Below are 15,113 nucleotides of genomic sequence, written 5' to 3'. Positions count from 1 at the left end.
CTACTTGAGAGACAAGGCAGGAGGATCACTTGGACCCAGGCTGCAGTGAGCTGTGATTGTGCCACCTATGATGTCAGCTTGCTGGTTATACTTGTATTGTTGATTTTTAAAAATAAGTCCATTACCTCTTTTATTAAGCATCACTCACTCTCCAGGAGGAAGTTTCTCCATCTACTCTAACCTTCCCATTTCTACAATAGTTCCAAAGTTCTCTTTTTTTTTTTCTAGAGTCCTGCTCAGTGTACTCTTGCCCAGGGAGGGGAAAGACCTCTGCAGCTGTCTCTTCTCTGAAAATCCCAAAGCACCTTCTGGTTGGCAACCCCAGACTCACCAGGGTGAAGCTCTTGGGAGAGGCAGCCCAGCGTTTGATGTTGGTGAGGTTCCATTCCTGGATCACCTCCTTTGTCTTCTCATCTACTCGCATCACACACTCCTTAGTGATGCCCAAAAGTCTGGGCACTAGCTTGTTCTTCCCTTTCATTTTTTCCTGTGAGGCAGAGGTTGGTCCTGGTGTCACAAGTCAGAAGTCAAACAAGAGGCTAACAATCAGCTCAGCTCTTGACCACACAGGGATGCTGGTGGCCATAAGGACTAAACTAGGATGTCCACAGATGGATCCAGGACAGGGAAATCAAAGGGTAGGAAGGGAGGTGGTGGCAGAAGACTGACAATAGGCAGATTTGCACAAAGTTAGAGCAGGGTAGAGAATGGGACGCTTAAGAATGGTAGAAATGTAACAGGGTCAGAGACTTTCAAAGAGATAGAAAAGAGCAAGAGTGGGAAATGAGGGCACTGAGAAGGTAACCCACCTTCACCAGGAAGAAGGAGACGCCATAAGTCTTGAGGGAACGAGCTAGCTTCACGTAGCGGACCTTCGCCTCAATCTCACTCATCTGCCCACAATTCTTGTGTGCCTTAAAGCATGAAATGGGGAAGAATTTAGCAAAATATGGGAATAAGATCATAGCTAAAGAGTAAGATGGGACATTAACTATAATTAGTACTATAAGGACACAGGAAAAGAAAGGTTCAGGAGTGCAAGACATGAGAAATGAGAGGGCAATGGGATGGGGGCTGATCAGGGATATGCAGAAGCGATGATTCAAGGGATAGTTAAGGAACTTGCAGACATTCTGGACACATGAACAGACAGTTCAGAAGTAGAAGGTCAGCAATAATGTCTTTGGGCTGAGTATTCAAGGAATGGAGATAGCACCTTATATCAGGAAAAAACTATACTTTCACAGTAATTTTACATATACTACCTTACATCATTCTATTATGGTACTATGGTACTAGGGTAGGTACTATCATCCCACATTAGAGGTAAAGAAAAGAAAACAAGAACATTGGATTGAATTCCACAGGAAAAGCAGTGATGGAGCTGAGACTAAAAACCCAAGTCTTTTGCTTTCTTGGCACAAGAGAGGTGGGAGGACAGCTTGGTGGGGGGAAGCAGAATAGGGGAGATGGGGAGGAGGCGGGGATCCACTCAGTCAGTAGGATTAAGCAGCAAAGCTCCCGGGTCATCCCAAATACTCTCCCCTGACCCCAATCACCTGGAAGATCTTACGTTCTCCCTTCTGCTTCACATACTCCTTGGGCAGGAAGTCCTTCAGGCTATACCAGAAAAGGGAGGGTCAGCATGTAGTGGGCAGCACTGGGGACAAGTGGGCCATGAACTGTGGGCCTAGGGGTGTGAGGAAATGTCTAGGACCATGTTATCTTTGGGGACAAGGAAGACAATGAGGGAATAGAGTCAGGATTGTCTTCTGAAGCAGAGGTGACTTAGCATCAGCTCTTGAATGTGACCTGTTTCTTGCTGCAGGTAAAGGGACCCAGGGAACTTAAGTTGGAGGATTAGACCCTGAGGCAAAGAGGGTCAAGAGCACCATTTCAGTGAACCAAGAGGAGAAAGAGCTCCCTAGAAGGATGACATGCACTAAGGAAGCTGGGAAAGCCACACCGAACTCTGCGCATTCTGACAAACATCAGTGAGTGAGACTTGTGAGACTTTTAAACCTAATTAATGGTCCATATCCAGGAAAATTTGGCCTTATTTCTCTGTGGCTACTGCAGCAAAATTCTTCAGAGAATCTCAAAAATAAGTTATGTGCTTGCTTCAGGGGTAAGGAGGTAAAGATACTGAACTACATTCATATCCCACATGGGTGCAGAGAGGAGACAAATGGATGACAGCAACTAAATGGGTACCTACACGGGCCAGACCCAGGTACCTGATAAGGAGGATTAGGGGGAGAAGGCCTGGGATAGAGGCAGGTCTGCTGGGGTCACAGTGTCAGGGAGTCCTGGGCTCTGGCAGGGTATGGGATATAGGACACTCACTCAAGGAAGCCAGCCTTGTGCTTTTGCTCATTGTGGGGCCCAAACTGGATCTGGCACTGGAAGCCAGCAAACTCACAGGCCTTGTCAAAGGAGACAGGGTGGGAGCCATTCAAGATGTCATCTCGTGCCTGGACAGCATAGGGAAAGGAGGCGAATGTTGTGTGTGGGTATAGGGTTATCCCCCACTGTCCTTTTGCCCCCCACCCCCCAACTGCCCCACACCAGCCAAGTCCTCTGCATACCTGTACATAAAGAAGGTTCAGCTGTACGGGGTCCCGGGAGTCCACGTTCTGGTCTGAATAGAAGAACTTCCTTCGCAGCAGCAGCGTCTCATGCTCCTCCACTCCCTGCTCCCTCAGTGTCCGGCCGTGGTCTAGCCAGTTCACTGGGACATAGAGAGTCCCCTCAGTGCTAAACCCCCACGATCCCTGTGCTGTCTGGTCTCTGAGTATTTTTTTTTTTTTGCAGTTTTTGGCTGGGACTGGGTTTGAACCCGCCACCTTCGGCATATGGGGTCAGCACCCTATTCCTTTGAGCCACAGGCGCTGCCCTGGTCTCTGAGTTTTGGTTTATTTCTTCATTTCCTACCTTCCCTCACTAAAATATAAGTTCCAAGAGCACATTACTTTGTTTTATTACAGATGTATCCCCAGGGTATAAGCAGTACCTGGCAAAAGCAGATACTGAATAAATAATGCACAAATGGCTGCCCTTTCCACCCAGCCAGTTTCCAAAGCCCTCTTTTTCCCAGTTCTTACACTCATCATCTGTATGTAGTTTCTGCTTTAGTTTCTCCATCTTCTTCTCATCTCGCAGCAGTGTCTTGTCTTTTCGTAAGGTCCCTGTTACCTCCTCTTTTTTTTCCTCCATCAGCTCTCGGACCAGTGAATATTCATCATGGTTGGTGATGCCTGGGTGTGGAGGTGGGGAGGAAGTTGGTAGCTTCCCAAGCACTGTATCCACGTCTTCTGGCAAAGTGGAAGCCTTTAGCCAGGCCCTCAGCCCTTCTGAGACCCCTTACCAATGCGGGCACAGATGGTCATGAGCATGTCAGTGACAGTCTTGGAGTCATCCACCATGACAGTCTTCACAGTGCCATCTAGCATACGGATCTTCAGGGGTCTCTGTTTCTTCTTGTACTCCATGGTGTCCTATTGGGACAGGAAAAGGAGATGGGGCCTACTTTAAGGCAGGGGTATTATTTCCTTTTTGCATGGTCAGAGAAGAAGAAAGTGGATCATTTAAAGGAAGAGTATGGTGGTTCATTCAGAGTATGATTGCCTATAAGGGAAAGAAAGCAGGGGAAGAGACTATACACATAGGTGCTGTAAAAAGGGGTTGAATAGGGGAAACCAGGGGAAGCCGATGGAAGCTGATGCTGGTGGTCCATGTAATACTCACCCCATTTCGGAGCATGTAGTAATCCAAAGCTTTCCCAGCCTCCAGCCAAATGCCCTTTTTAGGGTCATCATCTGACAGAAATAGCCCAAAGTCGCTGGCTAAAAGAAGATGGATCATCTTAGACTTATGAAGACCCCCATGTGGTTTAACAGCTATATCCTTACTATTTCTCTCAAGACCTTGGGCCTAAAGGGGAAGGAGGGAATCATACAGCATAGACCCAGGGGTGAGTAGCCATAGGGGACACAGGGGTCATCCCTTAAAGATGAGAACCTGGGAAGAAGAAGAGAGTAAAGACTCCCGCCCCAGCCACCCAGGTAGTGAGACTCACGAGGGCCAGCCAGGGCCTCTGGGATCCGCTCCCGAATGATTCGGCAGGCATCGTACACCATAGTAGACGGCTCAAATTGCATAGTCTTCACCACATTTCCAATGCTGATCTTTAGTGAAAGGGCAACCATGGTGGCAGCTTCTCCTCTCCAGCCTGGCTATACCTGAGCCGTGGCATCAGTGCATTAGAATACAGAATACACTGTCACTGGAAAAGAAGAGGTCCCCTCCCAGATGGTGGAGTCCGAGGGTGGGTGCTTTAGAAAGGGACTCACCAAAGCAGATAGTAATAAGGTTGTTTTTGTCTTAAATTAAGAATTTTTAAGAGTGAAAGATTATTTACATCAAAAGGACCAGTTCTGACCATTTACAAGGGTGTCCAACTTTTTCTTCCCTCTGCTGCCCATTAGAATAATAAGAATTGTTTTGGGCCATACATTAAATACCCAAACACTAAGAAAAGCTGATCAGTAAAAAGCAAAAAAAGGCCATGCATACTTTTTGTGATATCTGACATCACAGATCAGCAAAAAAAGTCCTCACAAAACCAGCACATGGTGGGCCCTCAGGTTGGACACCTCTGAACATCTGAGGGAGAGGCAAGTGTACAAGGTACAATAGCAGGTCTAAAATTCAGGGTTACCTGAGGACACCGCCCTGCCCCCAGCACTGGAATCTATACCTCCCTTCTTTCTTCCAAGTGTCTCTTTTGCTACTTGTCCCTGCTCACCTCCTTTCCTAGCCCTGTCCCTGACTTGTTTTCTTCTTTGCCTGGTTCAGTATTTTTCTCTTTTCCTCCTACTGTGTCCTGCTGGGATTTTCAGAGCTCTGCCCTGACTCATCCAGTGACCTTCCCTGTTATGGCTTCAGCCTCCTTCTCTGCAAAATGAAGACGTTATTAGATAATTCCCAAGGATTCTTTTTTTTTTTTTTTTTGTGGTTTTTGGCCAGGGCTGGGTTTGAACCCACCACCTCCGGCATATGGGACCGGCGCCCTACTCCTTGAGCCACAGGCACCACCCTCCCAAGGATTCTTGAAGCCTGCAAACAAGACTCTAGCCTTGCAGGGAGACCAAATATTGGCTGTTCAAGCCACCCAGGTGCACTCTCGCCCTAGTTTTCCTCTAATCCAGCGATTCTCAACCTGTCAGTCGTGACCCACAGGAACTGTATTAAAGGGATGCAGCATTAGGAAGGTTGGGAACCACCGCTCTAACCTACTTGTTGGCAGCCTTCCAAAGCAACCTAGCCACGCATCTGGCTTCCCTAGTAGTCAAGCTAGAATTGATTTTCTAGTTTCCAGGGATCACAGAAGTCTTCTAGTTAATGCTTCAATTTTACAGAAAGGGAAATAGACTCTGGGAGAAGAAAAAGTTTCAAGGCAGGTCAGAGAAAGAGCCCAGTCCTTCTAACTCACCCCTGTTCCTTCAAAGTCACCAAGTCACTACTCAGTCCTCACTACAACTCCCATGCTTGGTCCTTTTTAGCAAGTCTGTCTCAAACTCTGCCCTCCAACTCAGCTGCTTCCCCTGACAGCATTTTCAGACATTAGTTCTACCCTGCCTTCTTCACCCTCCAGGCACCACTTTTCTGTGGGCTGGAGGAGCCAGTGGCGGCAGCAGGTGGTGAACAGGCTGCAAGAGGACAATTCTGCTCGGCAGCTGATGATGTACCCCAGTGTGGTCCAGGGACTGGAAGCCTCTTAATTAAGAGAATGAGCAAACCCAGGCTACCCATTTTCCTCCTGGCAAACTGCAAGCCCCAAGGGAGTTAAGAGACAACTGGAGAAATGCTGGCAAACAAAGGTGGGGGGATGTTAGACTACTGAAGCATTTGAGAACCAAGGAAGTTAAGAAGGGGTGCAGGGTGAACAGGTTAGGAGAGATGGTGTGGGGGGGAACTGAAAATCTATGTAGAAACAGGAGACAAGGAATGGAATGTTAAGTGTGCTGGGCTACAGGAGGGGGAAAGGTGTCTAGATCAGGTATCCTGTGGCTGATAGACCATTGCTGATCTTAGAAACAGTATAAGGCCTCAAAAGAGAAGAACTACGGCTTGTTCTCTATCTTTACTCCCAAACAAGAGAGGACCCTCCCAGTCTCCTTAGTTCCAGCTCTTTGTCCCCTCCCCATTGCTGAGACACTTCTTCCAACAGCTGAACAGACCTGGCCGTGGGGTTGCTGACCACGAAAGAATGATGGCTGGAGGGCCAAAGAGGCTCTGAGAGTCCAAGGAGCTGACAGAACTGAAAGGACCCTTCACCTTAAGCTAAAATTGCATGTCTCTCCCCATTTCCTCCGGACATATGGACACCCCCTTATTCCTCAAGCACGGAAGTCTTTGGTGAGACCCCGATAAGGGAATTGAGTCATGCCTCCTCCCCTTACTTCTAGGCTAGTCCTGAGAGGATGTCCACAGAATTGGGGGCCAGTGGTAGCAAAGAACAAGGCCCCTGTACATATGGGTAGAAGCGATCCAGTTCCTGTTCTGGCCTCAGAACTTTGCTCCCCTTTCCTCATGTTTTATGGAACAGTGACACCCCTCCACGTCCCTCTCCCAGGGAACTCCTCCTCCCTCAATACATTCCTGAGATGCATTCCAGAGAAGTTGGGCAATTGGAGGGGAGGAATGGAGGACAGGAGGTCAAATCCTAGCAAGGAATGGAATGTAAGTGTACTGGGCTAAGGAATTTGGGGTACTTTAAGATATACTACATGGAGCAGATACCCACAAAGGGAACTGCAGAAAGGGACTTACAGAGATGAAAAGGAGAGAAAAAGCTAAAGACAGTCCCAATGTAAGAGGGTTGGGGGAGTAACACTCAGTCTGTTACCAAATTTGGCCTCTGAGTTTGCAACCGCAGGGAGGGGGGAGGGTTTGTGGGTGAGACTGACATATCCGGCCTCAGGCTGCTGGAGGCTCATTTAGGGCTGGACAGGGCAGCTGAAGGGCTAGACCTGACTTCTCCCAGCACAGCGCCTCCACACCTATATGCACTCATTCTCCCCGAATGCACCCCAGCCTTGCACAGAGCTCTCTCCCACAAAGCTACCTACCCCGTCTCTACAAACACGGTATCTCAATCACACAGCCAGTACACAGATCCTGTCAGGACTGCACTATCTTCTTGCAGGGACACCTTCCCACAAACACAGCTTCCCCACAATTACCCCTCTATCATAAGCACCTCATGTTTCACTGCCCTGCCTCCAATGTTTCTCCTCCCATTGAACCAGGGGTTCTCAAACTGCAGCCTGCAGGCCACATGAGGCAGTGTGATTGTATTTGTTCCCGTTTTGTTTTTTTTTACTTCAAAATAAGATATGTGCAGAGTGCATAGCAATTTGTTCATAGTTTTTTTTTTTTAAACTATAGTCCGGCCCTCCAATGGTCTGAGGGACAGTGAACTGGCCCCCTGTTTAAAAAGTTTGAGGACGCCTGCATTAGACATTTGCCCTCCATTCAACCCAGCAAGCATTCCTTGAGGACTTATTGAGGCCAAGGCCCTGGGCCAAACTTTCAGTGGTTGGGAACCAAATTAGTGAGACCTAGCCTTTGCCTTCAAAGGGCTCCCAGTCCCTGAGATGAGGAGATAAGCTAAATACAGACTTACAATAGAGGGCAGGATGTGATAAGGGCCAAACAGTGTGTGGTCAAAGGAGAGATCTCTTTAGGTTAGGTAAGGGGGAACAAAAAGTCTCCATGAAAGGTATCATTTCAAGTTAGAATTTAAAAAAATAAAGATAATAAGAAATTACAGTCATCTGCCATTTATTGACTCTATGTTAATTGCATCATATACACAATTTCATTTAATCCTTACAACAACCCTGCAAGGTAGGTGTCATCATTTCCATTTTTACAGATTAGGAAACTGAGGCTCAAAGAAGTTAGATACTTGTTCAAAGTACTTGTCCAAATAATAAGTTGTGAAACCAGGATCCGAATTCAGGTCTCTCTGACTCCAAAGCCCAAGCTCTCTCCACTATACCAGTCAGCCGGAGATGAATCAGGGGTACCATTCAGTCCAGCCAGAGGGAATAGCATAAGCAAAGGTGGAGAAGCAGGAAATCGTGGAGAAGCATTCAGGGAAGTGAGCAGGCAGGCTGGTTGAAGCACAGGGTACCTGCAAGGGAGTAGTGGTGGGGAAGTCAGGGTTAGGATGGAAAGGCAGAAGACTAGAGGAGTATGAGGAATTTTACTTACTGCAGTGTAACAGACCCTAAGGGAGTCTTTGAGCAGAAAAGAGACATAACCAGAGCTGGCTTTTAGGAAATCAATTCTGGTAGTTACCTTGGAAATTAGTTAGAAGTACACCGTATTAGTAGATGTCAGAGGTAACCAAGCCAGAGTTGGAAGGGTGGAGAGGAAGATGTCATTCAGAGGAAATTTTAACAGGTAGAACTGACAAGACCTGATGACAGTCTGTTCTGTCAACCTCTGGGACCAGAGCCTAAACTCAGGCTAGAGTACCATAGCTTCTTCCTATTATCAGTAGCCACTTAGTAGCAGGGGCAGCTTTAGGTAAGGAATTGGGAAAGGGGGAAAAGATCAGGGTGGGTTGAGAACGTGAGTGTGAGGCTGTGTTTAGGGGATGTGGTTAGGCTCTTGGGCAAAATGGGATGGGTATATGATTAGTAGCCACACAGCAGCAGATGGAGTGGGGTTAGTGACTACATCAGGCTGGGAATGGAGAAGACAGGGTATAGAAAAAGGCTAACGATAGTACTGATGATGGTGGTAAAAAATACATATGTGACTAGTCACTGGATCAGGCTGGGGGAAAGGGAGGAGTGATTATATGGAGGGTGACTAAGGGAATGACAGAGTGAGGTCAGAGGCCAGGTCAGGGCCATAGGGGGTTGTGGTCAGTGGCTAAATTAGGCTGGACTAAGTGTGGGGGATTGAAGGAACATTGTCAGGGTCTAAGTAAAGCTGAAGTTGGGGTGGGGTGTGGTCAAGGGAGGTGAATGGCTGGGTCTGCCTGAGTAGGGGATAGTGCTGTGGTCAGTGGCTGGGTCAAGCTGGGAGTAAAATGGGGGTGTGGTCAGTGGCCTGGCTGGGCGTGGGATCAGCAAGACCCAGTTTCCTCTTTGGGTCTCATTTCCTCTTTTCTTTGGGGAGTGGGGGAAGGGGATCTATAACTGGATCAAGAAATTAAAAGAGGTTTAGAACTAGGGGATGGCACATAGCAGGCGCTGGTAGTATGGTACTCAGCAGAAGACCAGATAGTAGTATGCAGGTATTTGAATGGGTGAAAATGGTAGGACAGTGTTTGAAGATGTGGGAAAGCTCAGATTTGGATGAGGGTAAATTAAGGTAGGATGTATGAATTAAGGGGTGGAAGAGGCAAAAATGAGATAGTATGAAGGGGATATTCATAGGATAATATGAAGATGAACAGCATGGAAGAGTTAAAGGGCTAGAGAGCATTCAGTAAGGGGGAAGGTAGGAAGGGTGTGAAATGCACAGTCAGGGAAGAGAATTGGAGAGCAGGGCTTAATATCTAGAGAATAAAGGAAGTGGGAGGTAGTGGGGCTAAACTTTCAGGGGATTCAGTCATCCCCTGCTCCCATGTTAACAGTGTTTCCTTGGTTAGCTTCCCTCTTACTAACCAGTCTCCTCTTTCCTAGGCAGTCCCTCACTTATGACCAGGCCCTGTACATCTCTTGGGTTCCTGTCCATGTCCTACCTCCCATTTCATAAACAACATAGTCTAGAATCCCTGCCTTTTTAGTGGCCATAGCAAAACCCTCAGGCTTAGTGAAATAAAAAAGCTGAATTCCAGATGCCTGCAATTCTAGCTGAAGTTGAGAACCCTACCCTGAAATTAGTCATCTGACTACTCAAGAGAACTCTCAACAAAACAAAATTTACCTACTGCCAACCTCTCAAATTTTACCTGCTCAAGGTCAGCTATGCTGAACTCAGTAACTCTAATCCCTAGAGTTACTCCTAATTCCTAACATTAACCCTGACTTAATTTGTTTCCTGATTCCCAGTACTGGTTTTGGCACTTATCCATTTCCTAGCAGAGACCCATATCCAATTTCTGATGCCTAACTTTTACCTTTAGCACCAAATCCCCTGACTTTAACCCTTAAATGCTGAACCCTAAGCCTAAAGTTCATTTGGAACTTCATTTCCTAACTCACTCTTTCACTATTCATCCTGAATACTGACCATGCCAACATTCTTTAATCCCTAAAACAGACTTTTAACCTAATTCCTGTTGTTGACCCTTAACCTGACCCTGAACTCTAATTTTGACTTATGCTGGCCACCCCAGAAAACAAAACAACGACCATAATCTAAATCTTACCCTCACAAAATGAACCTGACTCACTAACAACTCTCAACCCCGCTTTACAACTCCTAAAGCGACCCCCGAGTCCTAACTCAACTCTACCTAATTCCAAACCCACCCAAACTTCCTACTACCCACACGCCCACTATCAGCTAACACCAAAGCACACCCCCGCTCTGCGCCTCACCTGCACCCCACTCCTCCCCCTCCCCCAAACCTATGCCAGGCAGAAGACTGCTCCCGGGAAGGGCCTGTCTCCAGCAAGACGCCCTACTTCACTCGGAGCCCAAACCGAGGCACACTGGACGCTGACCTCTCCAACAGGACCCGAGCAGGACACTGAGGAGAGTCGGGGGGCCCCGCCCGTCGCCCTGGTCGGGCCAGCGGCCCCACCCCGGGGCTCGAGCTCCGCCCGGCCCGGCCTACCTTCGCTGCCCGGCTCCGTGCCTGCCCGCCGGCCCGCTAACCCGCTCCTTCTCGGGTCTCTCCCGGGCTCCGGCCTCGCCCTCCCTCGACACTCTTTCGGCCACTTCCGTCCCCGGAACGTCCCCCACCGCGGGCGGCGCCCTGGGCCCACACTCTATGGTTGCGGGGACGGCAGGAAGCTACTCTGGCCTCCGCTCTCGATGCTCGGGAGCCGGCCGAAGACCAGCAGGAAGGGAGGGTGCGGCGCAAACCGGAGACGGCGCCCGAACGCCGCCCGAGTTCCCTTTTAGATTCTTAATTCTTCCTTTTTCTAGCTTGAGGCAAAGGCGGAGCCGGCTCCCCAGAATCTCCGCCCCCAGGGTGTGAGGAGGCAGCGGGGACGTCCCTTATATTTGCATAGGCCCCAGGACGTGGCGCGGCCCCGAAGCCACTTCCGAGTTGGAGGGAACTGCAGGTCCCAAAATGCTGTGGGGCCGAGTGCGTCACTTTTGTTGCGTTGGAAGCTGTGGAGCATTGAGTCTGAGAGCGAGTCCGGCCTGAGAGCTCCTGCGGCCCTCAGAGGCGAAGCCCGGCGGAAGCCGGGCAGTGACAGGTGGGGGAGCCCGGCAATTAGACTGAGGGTCGTACCTGGGCCTCGGGGCTAGGAGTCCGGCGGTTGTGCTTCTAACCAACCTGTCCGTAAATGTCCCAGATGGAGCCGGCGTTGGACCCGATGACCAGGCCCTGCTGGACTTCCTGCTAGAGGAAAGCGGAGACTTGTGGACCGTGCCTGATGAGGCGGTGGAGGCGCTACTGCCCTGGGACCTGCAGCTTTCTGAGGTGAGTGGGGGTGCTGATTGGTGGGGGGCGTGGGACTCCATGAGGCCGGGGATGTGGTAAGTCAAGGCCTGTTGATTTGAACCCTGTCCAGGGGCCGAGCGACGGGGAGGTAGAGGATTTGTTGAGCTCGCTGCTGAGTCCCCCAGCATCGTCGAACGTCCTCAGCTTTTCCAACCCCTGCCCCGTCCACCATGATCACACGTACTCCCTCCCACAGGAACATGACTCCACGGATCTAGGTGGGTCTGAAATAAGCGAAGTTCGCGGAGAGGAGTGGGTTCATGACCCCGACTATTCATACCTTCCTTTTGCAGGCAGCGGGAGCTATGGAAAGCTGGGGGCCCAGACGACTCCACTACGTGACTTGATTTTCAGGAAGATTTTTCTCAAGTGCTCTGATGGGGGCAGGATTCCCCATTCGCTGACATCCGCTTGCTACTCTGCTGCATTACGACCCCTAGGACACTGCTAGACTGATACTGACAGATGAGAAGAGGGTGCTGGAGAAGGATGGGTTTATTCTGCCCTGGACACTTCCTCTCACTAAGGTAAGGCTCCCATTGGTGAAGCAAAGGCTGAGGAGGGATTGTGAATCTCAAGTAGGCCAGTTCTGTTAATTTTATATCAATAATTTGAAGAAGGACAGAGATGACAAATTTAGCAAATTCATTGCTAATAGAAAGTGGGGAGAGGTATTTAATATGCTAGATGCAAGGGTGGATCCTGGTTTTGTGGGACTTATACAAATTCTGATGTTACCAGTGCAACATTAGTATAAGGCCTGAGAAAGGACTGTGCAAATGATGGGCCCTAATACTTCATTGGCTTCATGGTAATCCACCTCTTGCTGAATGGTAGAATTATTTTAGAAAACTCAACAGGGCTGGACTAAACAGTGCAACAAGAATAAATGCAAAATCCTGAGATTTAAACTTCAAGCAAGGTGTGGCAACTTCACGAAGTATTTTGATACTATAATGAAATCAATGTTTATTGACACGTTACAGGAATTTTTTTTTTTTTTTTTTTGAGACAGAGTTTCACTATGTCACCCTCGGTAGAGTATCGTGGCGTCACAGCTCACAGCAACCTCCAGCTCTTGGGCTTAGGCGATTCTCTTGGCTCAGCCTCCTGAGTAGCTGGGACTACAGGCACCTGCCATAATGCCCGGCTATTTTTTTTGTTGGTTTGGCTAGGGCTGGGTTCGAACCTACCACCCTCGGTATATGGGGCCGGCGCCCTACTCACTGGGCCACAGGCACCACCCAGATTTTTCTTTTTAATTAATAATATTGTTGAAAGTGGTCTGGTGTGTGAGGGTGTTAACACCTGGTCCCTGGAAGCATCCAGACAGAAGTTGAATACCTGTTGGCCCAGAAAGCTTTCAAAGAGTCCTGCATTGTGAAGAGGATTGGATTCGCTTGCCTTTCAACTTCTTGGTGTAAGTCCTCTGATGGTATCCCCTTTCCTTATCTTTTCTTAGATGGAAGAACAACTTCTGAAAGGAGTGTGGAGGAAGATTTGGAACAAAAAGTCTGCTCAAGAGAGCCACAGGAAGAAGAAGGTGTATGTTGGGGGTTTAAAGAGCAGGTAAAAAAGGGAGGACTTGGGCAGGGGCAATAGAAAAAGTTGGGAACATTAGGTTTTTAGGAGAGGATAGAAGGCATAACTCCAGATCCTTGTTATTTCCCTCAGTCTTGAAATGCACAGCCCGGCATCTAGAGCTTCAGAACAGAATACAAGTCCTGCAAGAACAGAATTTGTAAGCAACTCTCTAAACCATTCCTTTCCTATCCATCCCCCCAGCTGTCTGATGCTTTCTTATTGCTTCCTGTGCTGTACACTTGGCTTCTAACTAGGCAGCTCCCAAATGCCAGGTCTAGTGCTGGCACTAGAATCAGACCTAGTAAAGGTCTGATTCTAAGAAGCTCATGGGCACGGGGAATAAGTAGCTAAAGATAAGCACCAAGAACGAGAAAAGGAGAGTAAGAAAGATCACATGAGGTGGGTAGTATTTGATAGTAGTTGGGATCCTAGGGGATGGGATTTGGTGGGAGAAGCATTCCAGGCAGAGAGAACACAACCTGTCTTGTTTGGTTGGAACTCTTATAGAGATGAATTAGGCAAGAAGGTAGAGAATATAAACAATGCCTGTGAGGGTCATGTGTGTGGCTGATTGGGCGATGGAGAACTATTGAGGATATTTGCCAATGATTGTGTAAGTCAGGGTAGAAAAGCTTTCTGTTTTTTTTTTTTTTTTTTTTTTGAGACAGAGCCTCAAGCTGTTGCCCTAGGTAGAGTGCTGTGGCATCACAGCTCACAGCAACCTCCATTCCTGGGCTTAAGCGATTCTCTTGCCTCAGCCTTCCAAGAAGCTGGGACTACAGGTGCCCACCACAATGCCTGGCTATTTTTTTATTGTAGTTGTCACTGTTGTTTGGCAGGCCTGGGCTGGATTAGAACCCACCAGCTATGGTGTATATGGCTGGCACCTTAGCTGCTTGAACTACAGGCGCTGAGCTTTGTTTGCTTTTTTGTTTTAATGAGGAACTTTAGGCATTTTGTCCAGAGAAAGAAGTCATTTGCAAAACTAGGATGAAAATTAGAGAGACTCCAGTGCAGATGGTGGAGGTGTCCTTAACAGGAGAGTTTTGTGTCTTGGGGTGCCAGGCCAGGGGGTGCTTACCACTGTCCCCTCTCTTCCTCTAGGTTTCTTCTAGGTCAGTTGAGGAAACTACAGGCTATGGTGACTGAGATGTCCAACAGAACCAGCAGCAGCAGCAGCAGCACTTGTGTCTTGGTGAGGATGGCGATGAGAAGACTTTTTCTCAGGCAGTGGGGATAGGGTTGCAATCCAGAGCTCTTCTCCATCTCCTTTTCCTTGTATTTTAGGTCTTGCTACTCTCCTTCTGCCTCCTCCTCATACCTGCTATGTACTCCTCTGACACAAGGGGGAGCCTGCCAGCTAAGCATGGAGGTAAGAAGCTCAAGGATCTCTTAAGAACAGGGTGAGGGGAACGGCCTGGGCTGGCCTCTCAAGATTCTTTGTCTCTCAGTGTTGTCCCGCCAGCTTCGTGCCCTTCCCAGTGAGGATGCTCACCAGCTGGAGCTGCCTGCCCTGCGGTCAGAGGTGCCAAAGGACAGCAAAAACCAGTGGCTGAACAGCTCAGGCCATGTACCCATGCCCCTGACAACTTCCTGCCTCCTGTACTACATGCTGCAGGCGCCTAATGCAGAGCCTCCCCTGAAGTGGCCATTCCTTGACCTCTTCTCAGGGCTCCCTCACCCAATTCCCATCCTTCCCTTGCAGGCAAATCTTACAAGAAAGGAGGGATGGTTCCCTACCCATAACCCCTCTTCTGTGATCCTGCAGAGCAGATACTCAAGCTAGATGTGAGGATATGGAAGGAATGCAGTAAGAATGTTTTTGTGTCCAAAAAAAGGGAGTGAGAGAGAGCTGGCCTCAGCTCCTGTGCCATTAGGA

At 48.7% G+C, this 15,113-nt stretch overlaps 2 protein-coding genes across 4 annotated transcripts in view; one reads left to right on the top strand and one right to left on the bottom strand.

The window, feature by feature from the left end:
• TLN1 (talin 1) overlaps positions 1 to 11,436 on the bottom strand; it is a 37,197-nt gene extending 25,761 nt beyond the window's left edge. For 2 of the 3 annotated variants that reach the window (XM_053569014.1, XM_053569032.1), the window contains exons 1-10: positions 10,811 to 11,436; positions 4,079 to 4,241; positions 3,748 to 3,845; positions 3,368 to 3,497; positions 3,105 to 3,257; positions 2,589 to 2,731; positions 2,347 to 2,474; positions 1,560 to 1,620; positions 810 to 914; positions 332 to 487 (exon numbers count right to left, since the gene is read on the bottom strand). In XM_053569014.1, coding sequence (XP_053424989.1) covers positions 332 to 487; positions 810 to 914; positions 1,560 to 1,620; positions 2,347 to 2,474; positions 2,589 to 2,731; positions 3,105 to 3,257; positions 3,368 to 3,497; positions 3,748 to 3,845; positions 4,079 to 4,208 — 1,104 coding nt within the window. In that variant the 5' untranslated portion in view covers positions 4,209 to 4,241; positions 10,811 to 11,436. Of the gene's footprint in view, positions 1 to 331; positions 488 to 809; positions 915 to 1,559; positions 1,621 to 2,346; positions 2,475 to 2,588; positions 2,732 to 3,104; positions 3,258 to 3,367; positions 3,498 to 3,747; positions 3,846 to 4,078; positions 4,242 to 4,807; positions 4,957 to 10,810 lie in introns of all 3 variants that reach the window. The other variant, XM_053569024.1, reaches the window with a different exon arrangement.
• CREB3 (cAMP responsive element binding protein 3) lies at positions 6,383 to 15,033 on the top strand. Its single transcript, XM_053606045.1, has 11 exons — positions 6,383 to 6,420; positions 10,611 to 11,048; positions 11,211 to 11,287; positions 11,430 to 11,629; positions 11,721 to 12,008; positions 12,094 to 12,177; positions 13,113 to 13,219; positions 13,323 to 13,391; positions 14,339 to 14,429; positions 14,522 to 14,606; positions 14,686 to 15,033. The coding sequence occupies exons 1-11, from the start codon at positions 6,383 to 6,385 to the stop codon at positions 15,018 to 15,020; spliced, it is 1,812 nt and encodes a 603-aa protein (XP_053462020.1). The 3' UTR covers positions 15,021 to 15,033.
• Positions 15,034 to 15,113: the final 80 nt, after the last annotated feature.

Source organism: Nycticebus coucang, chromosome 2 (assembly GCF_027406575.1).
Source record: "Nycticebus coucang isolate mNycCou1 chromosome 2, mNycCou1.pri, whole genome shotgun sequence".
Lineage (NCBI taxonomy): Eukaryota > Metazoa > Chordata > Mammalia > Primates > Lorisidae > Nycticebus > Nycticebus coucang.
The sequence above is the reverse complement of the archived record's forward strand: the minus strand, read 5'-3'. Positions and strand labels throughout refer to the sequence as shown.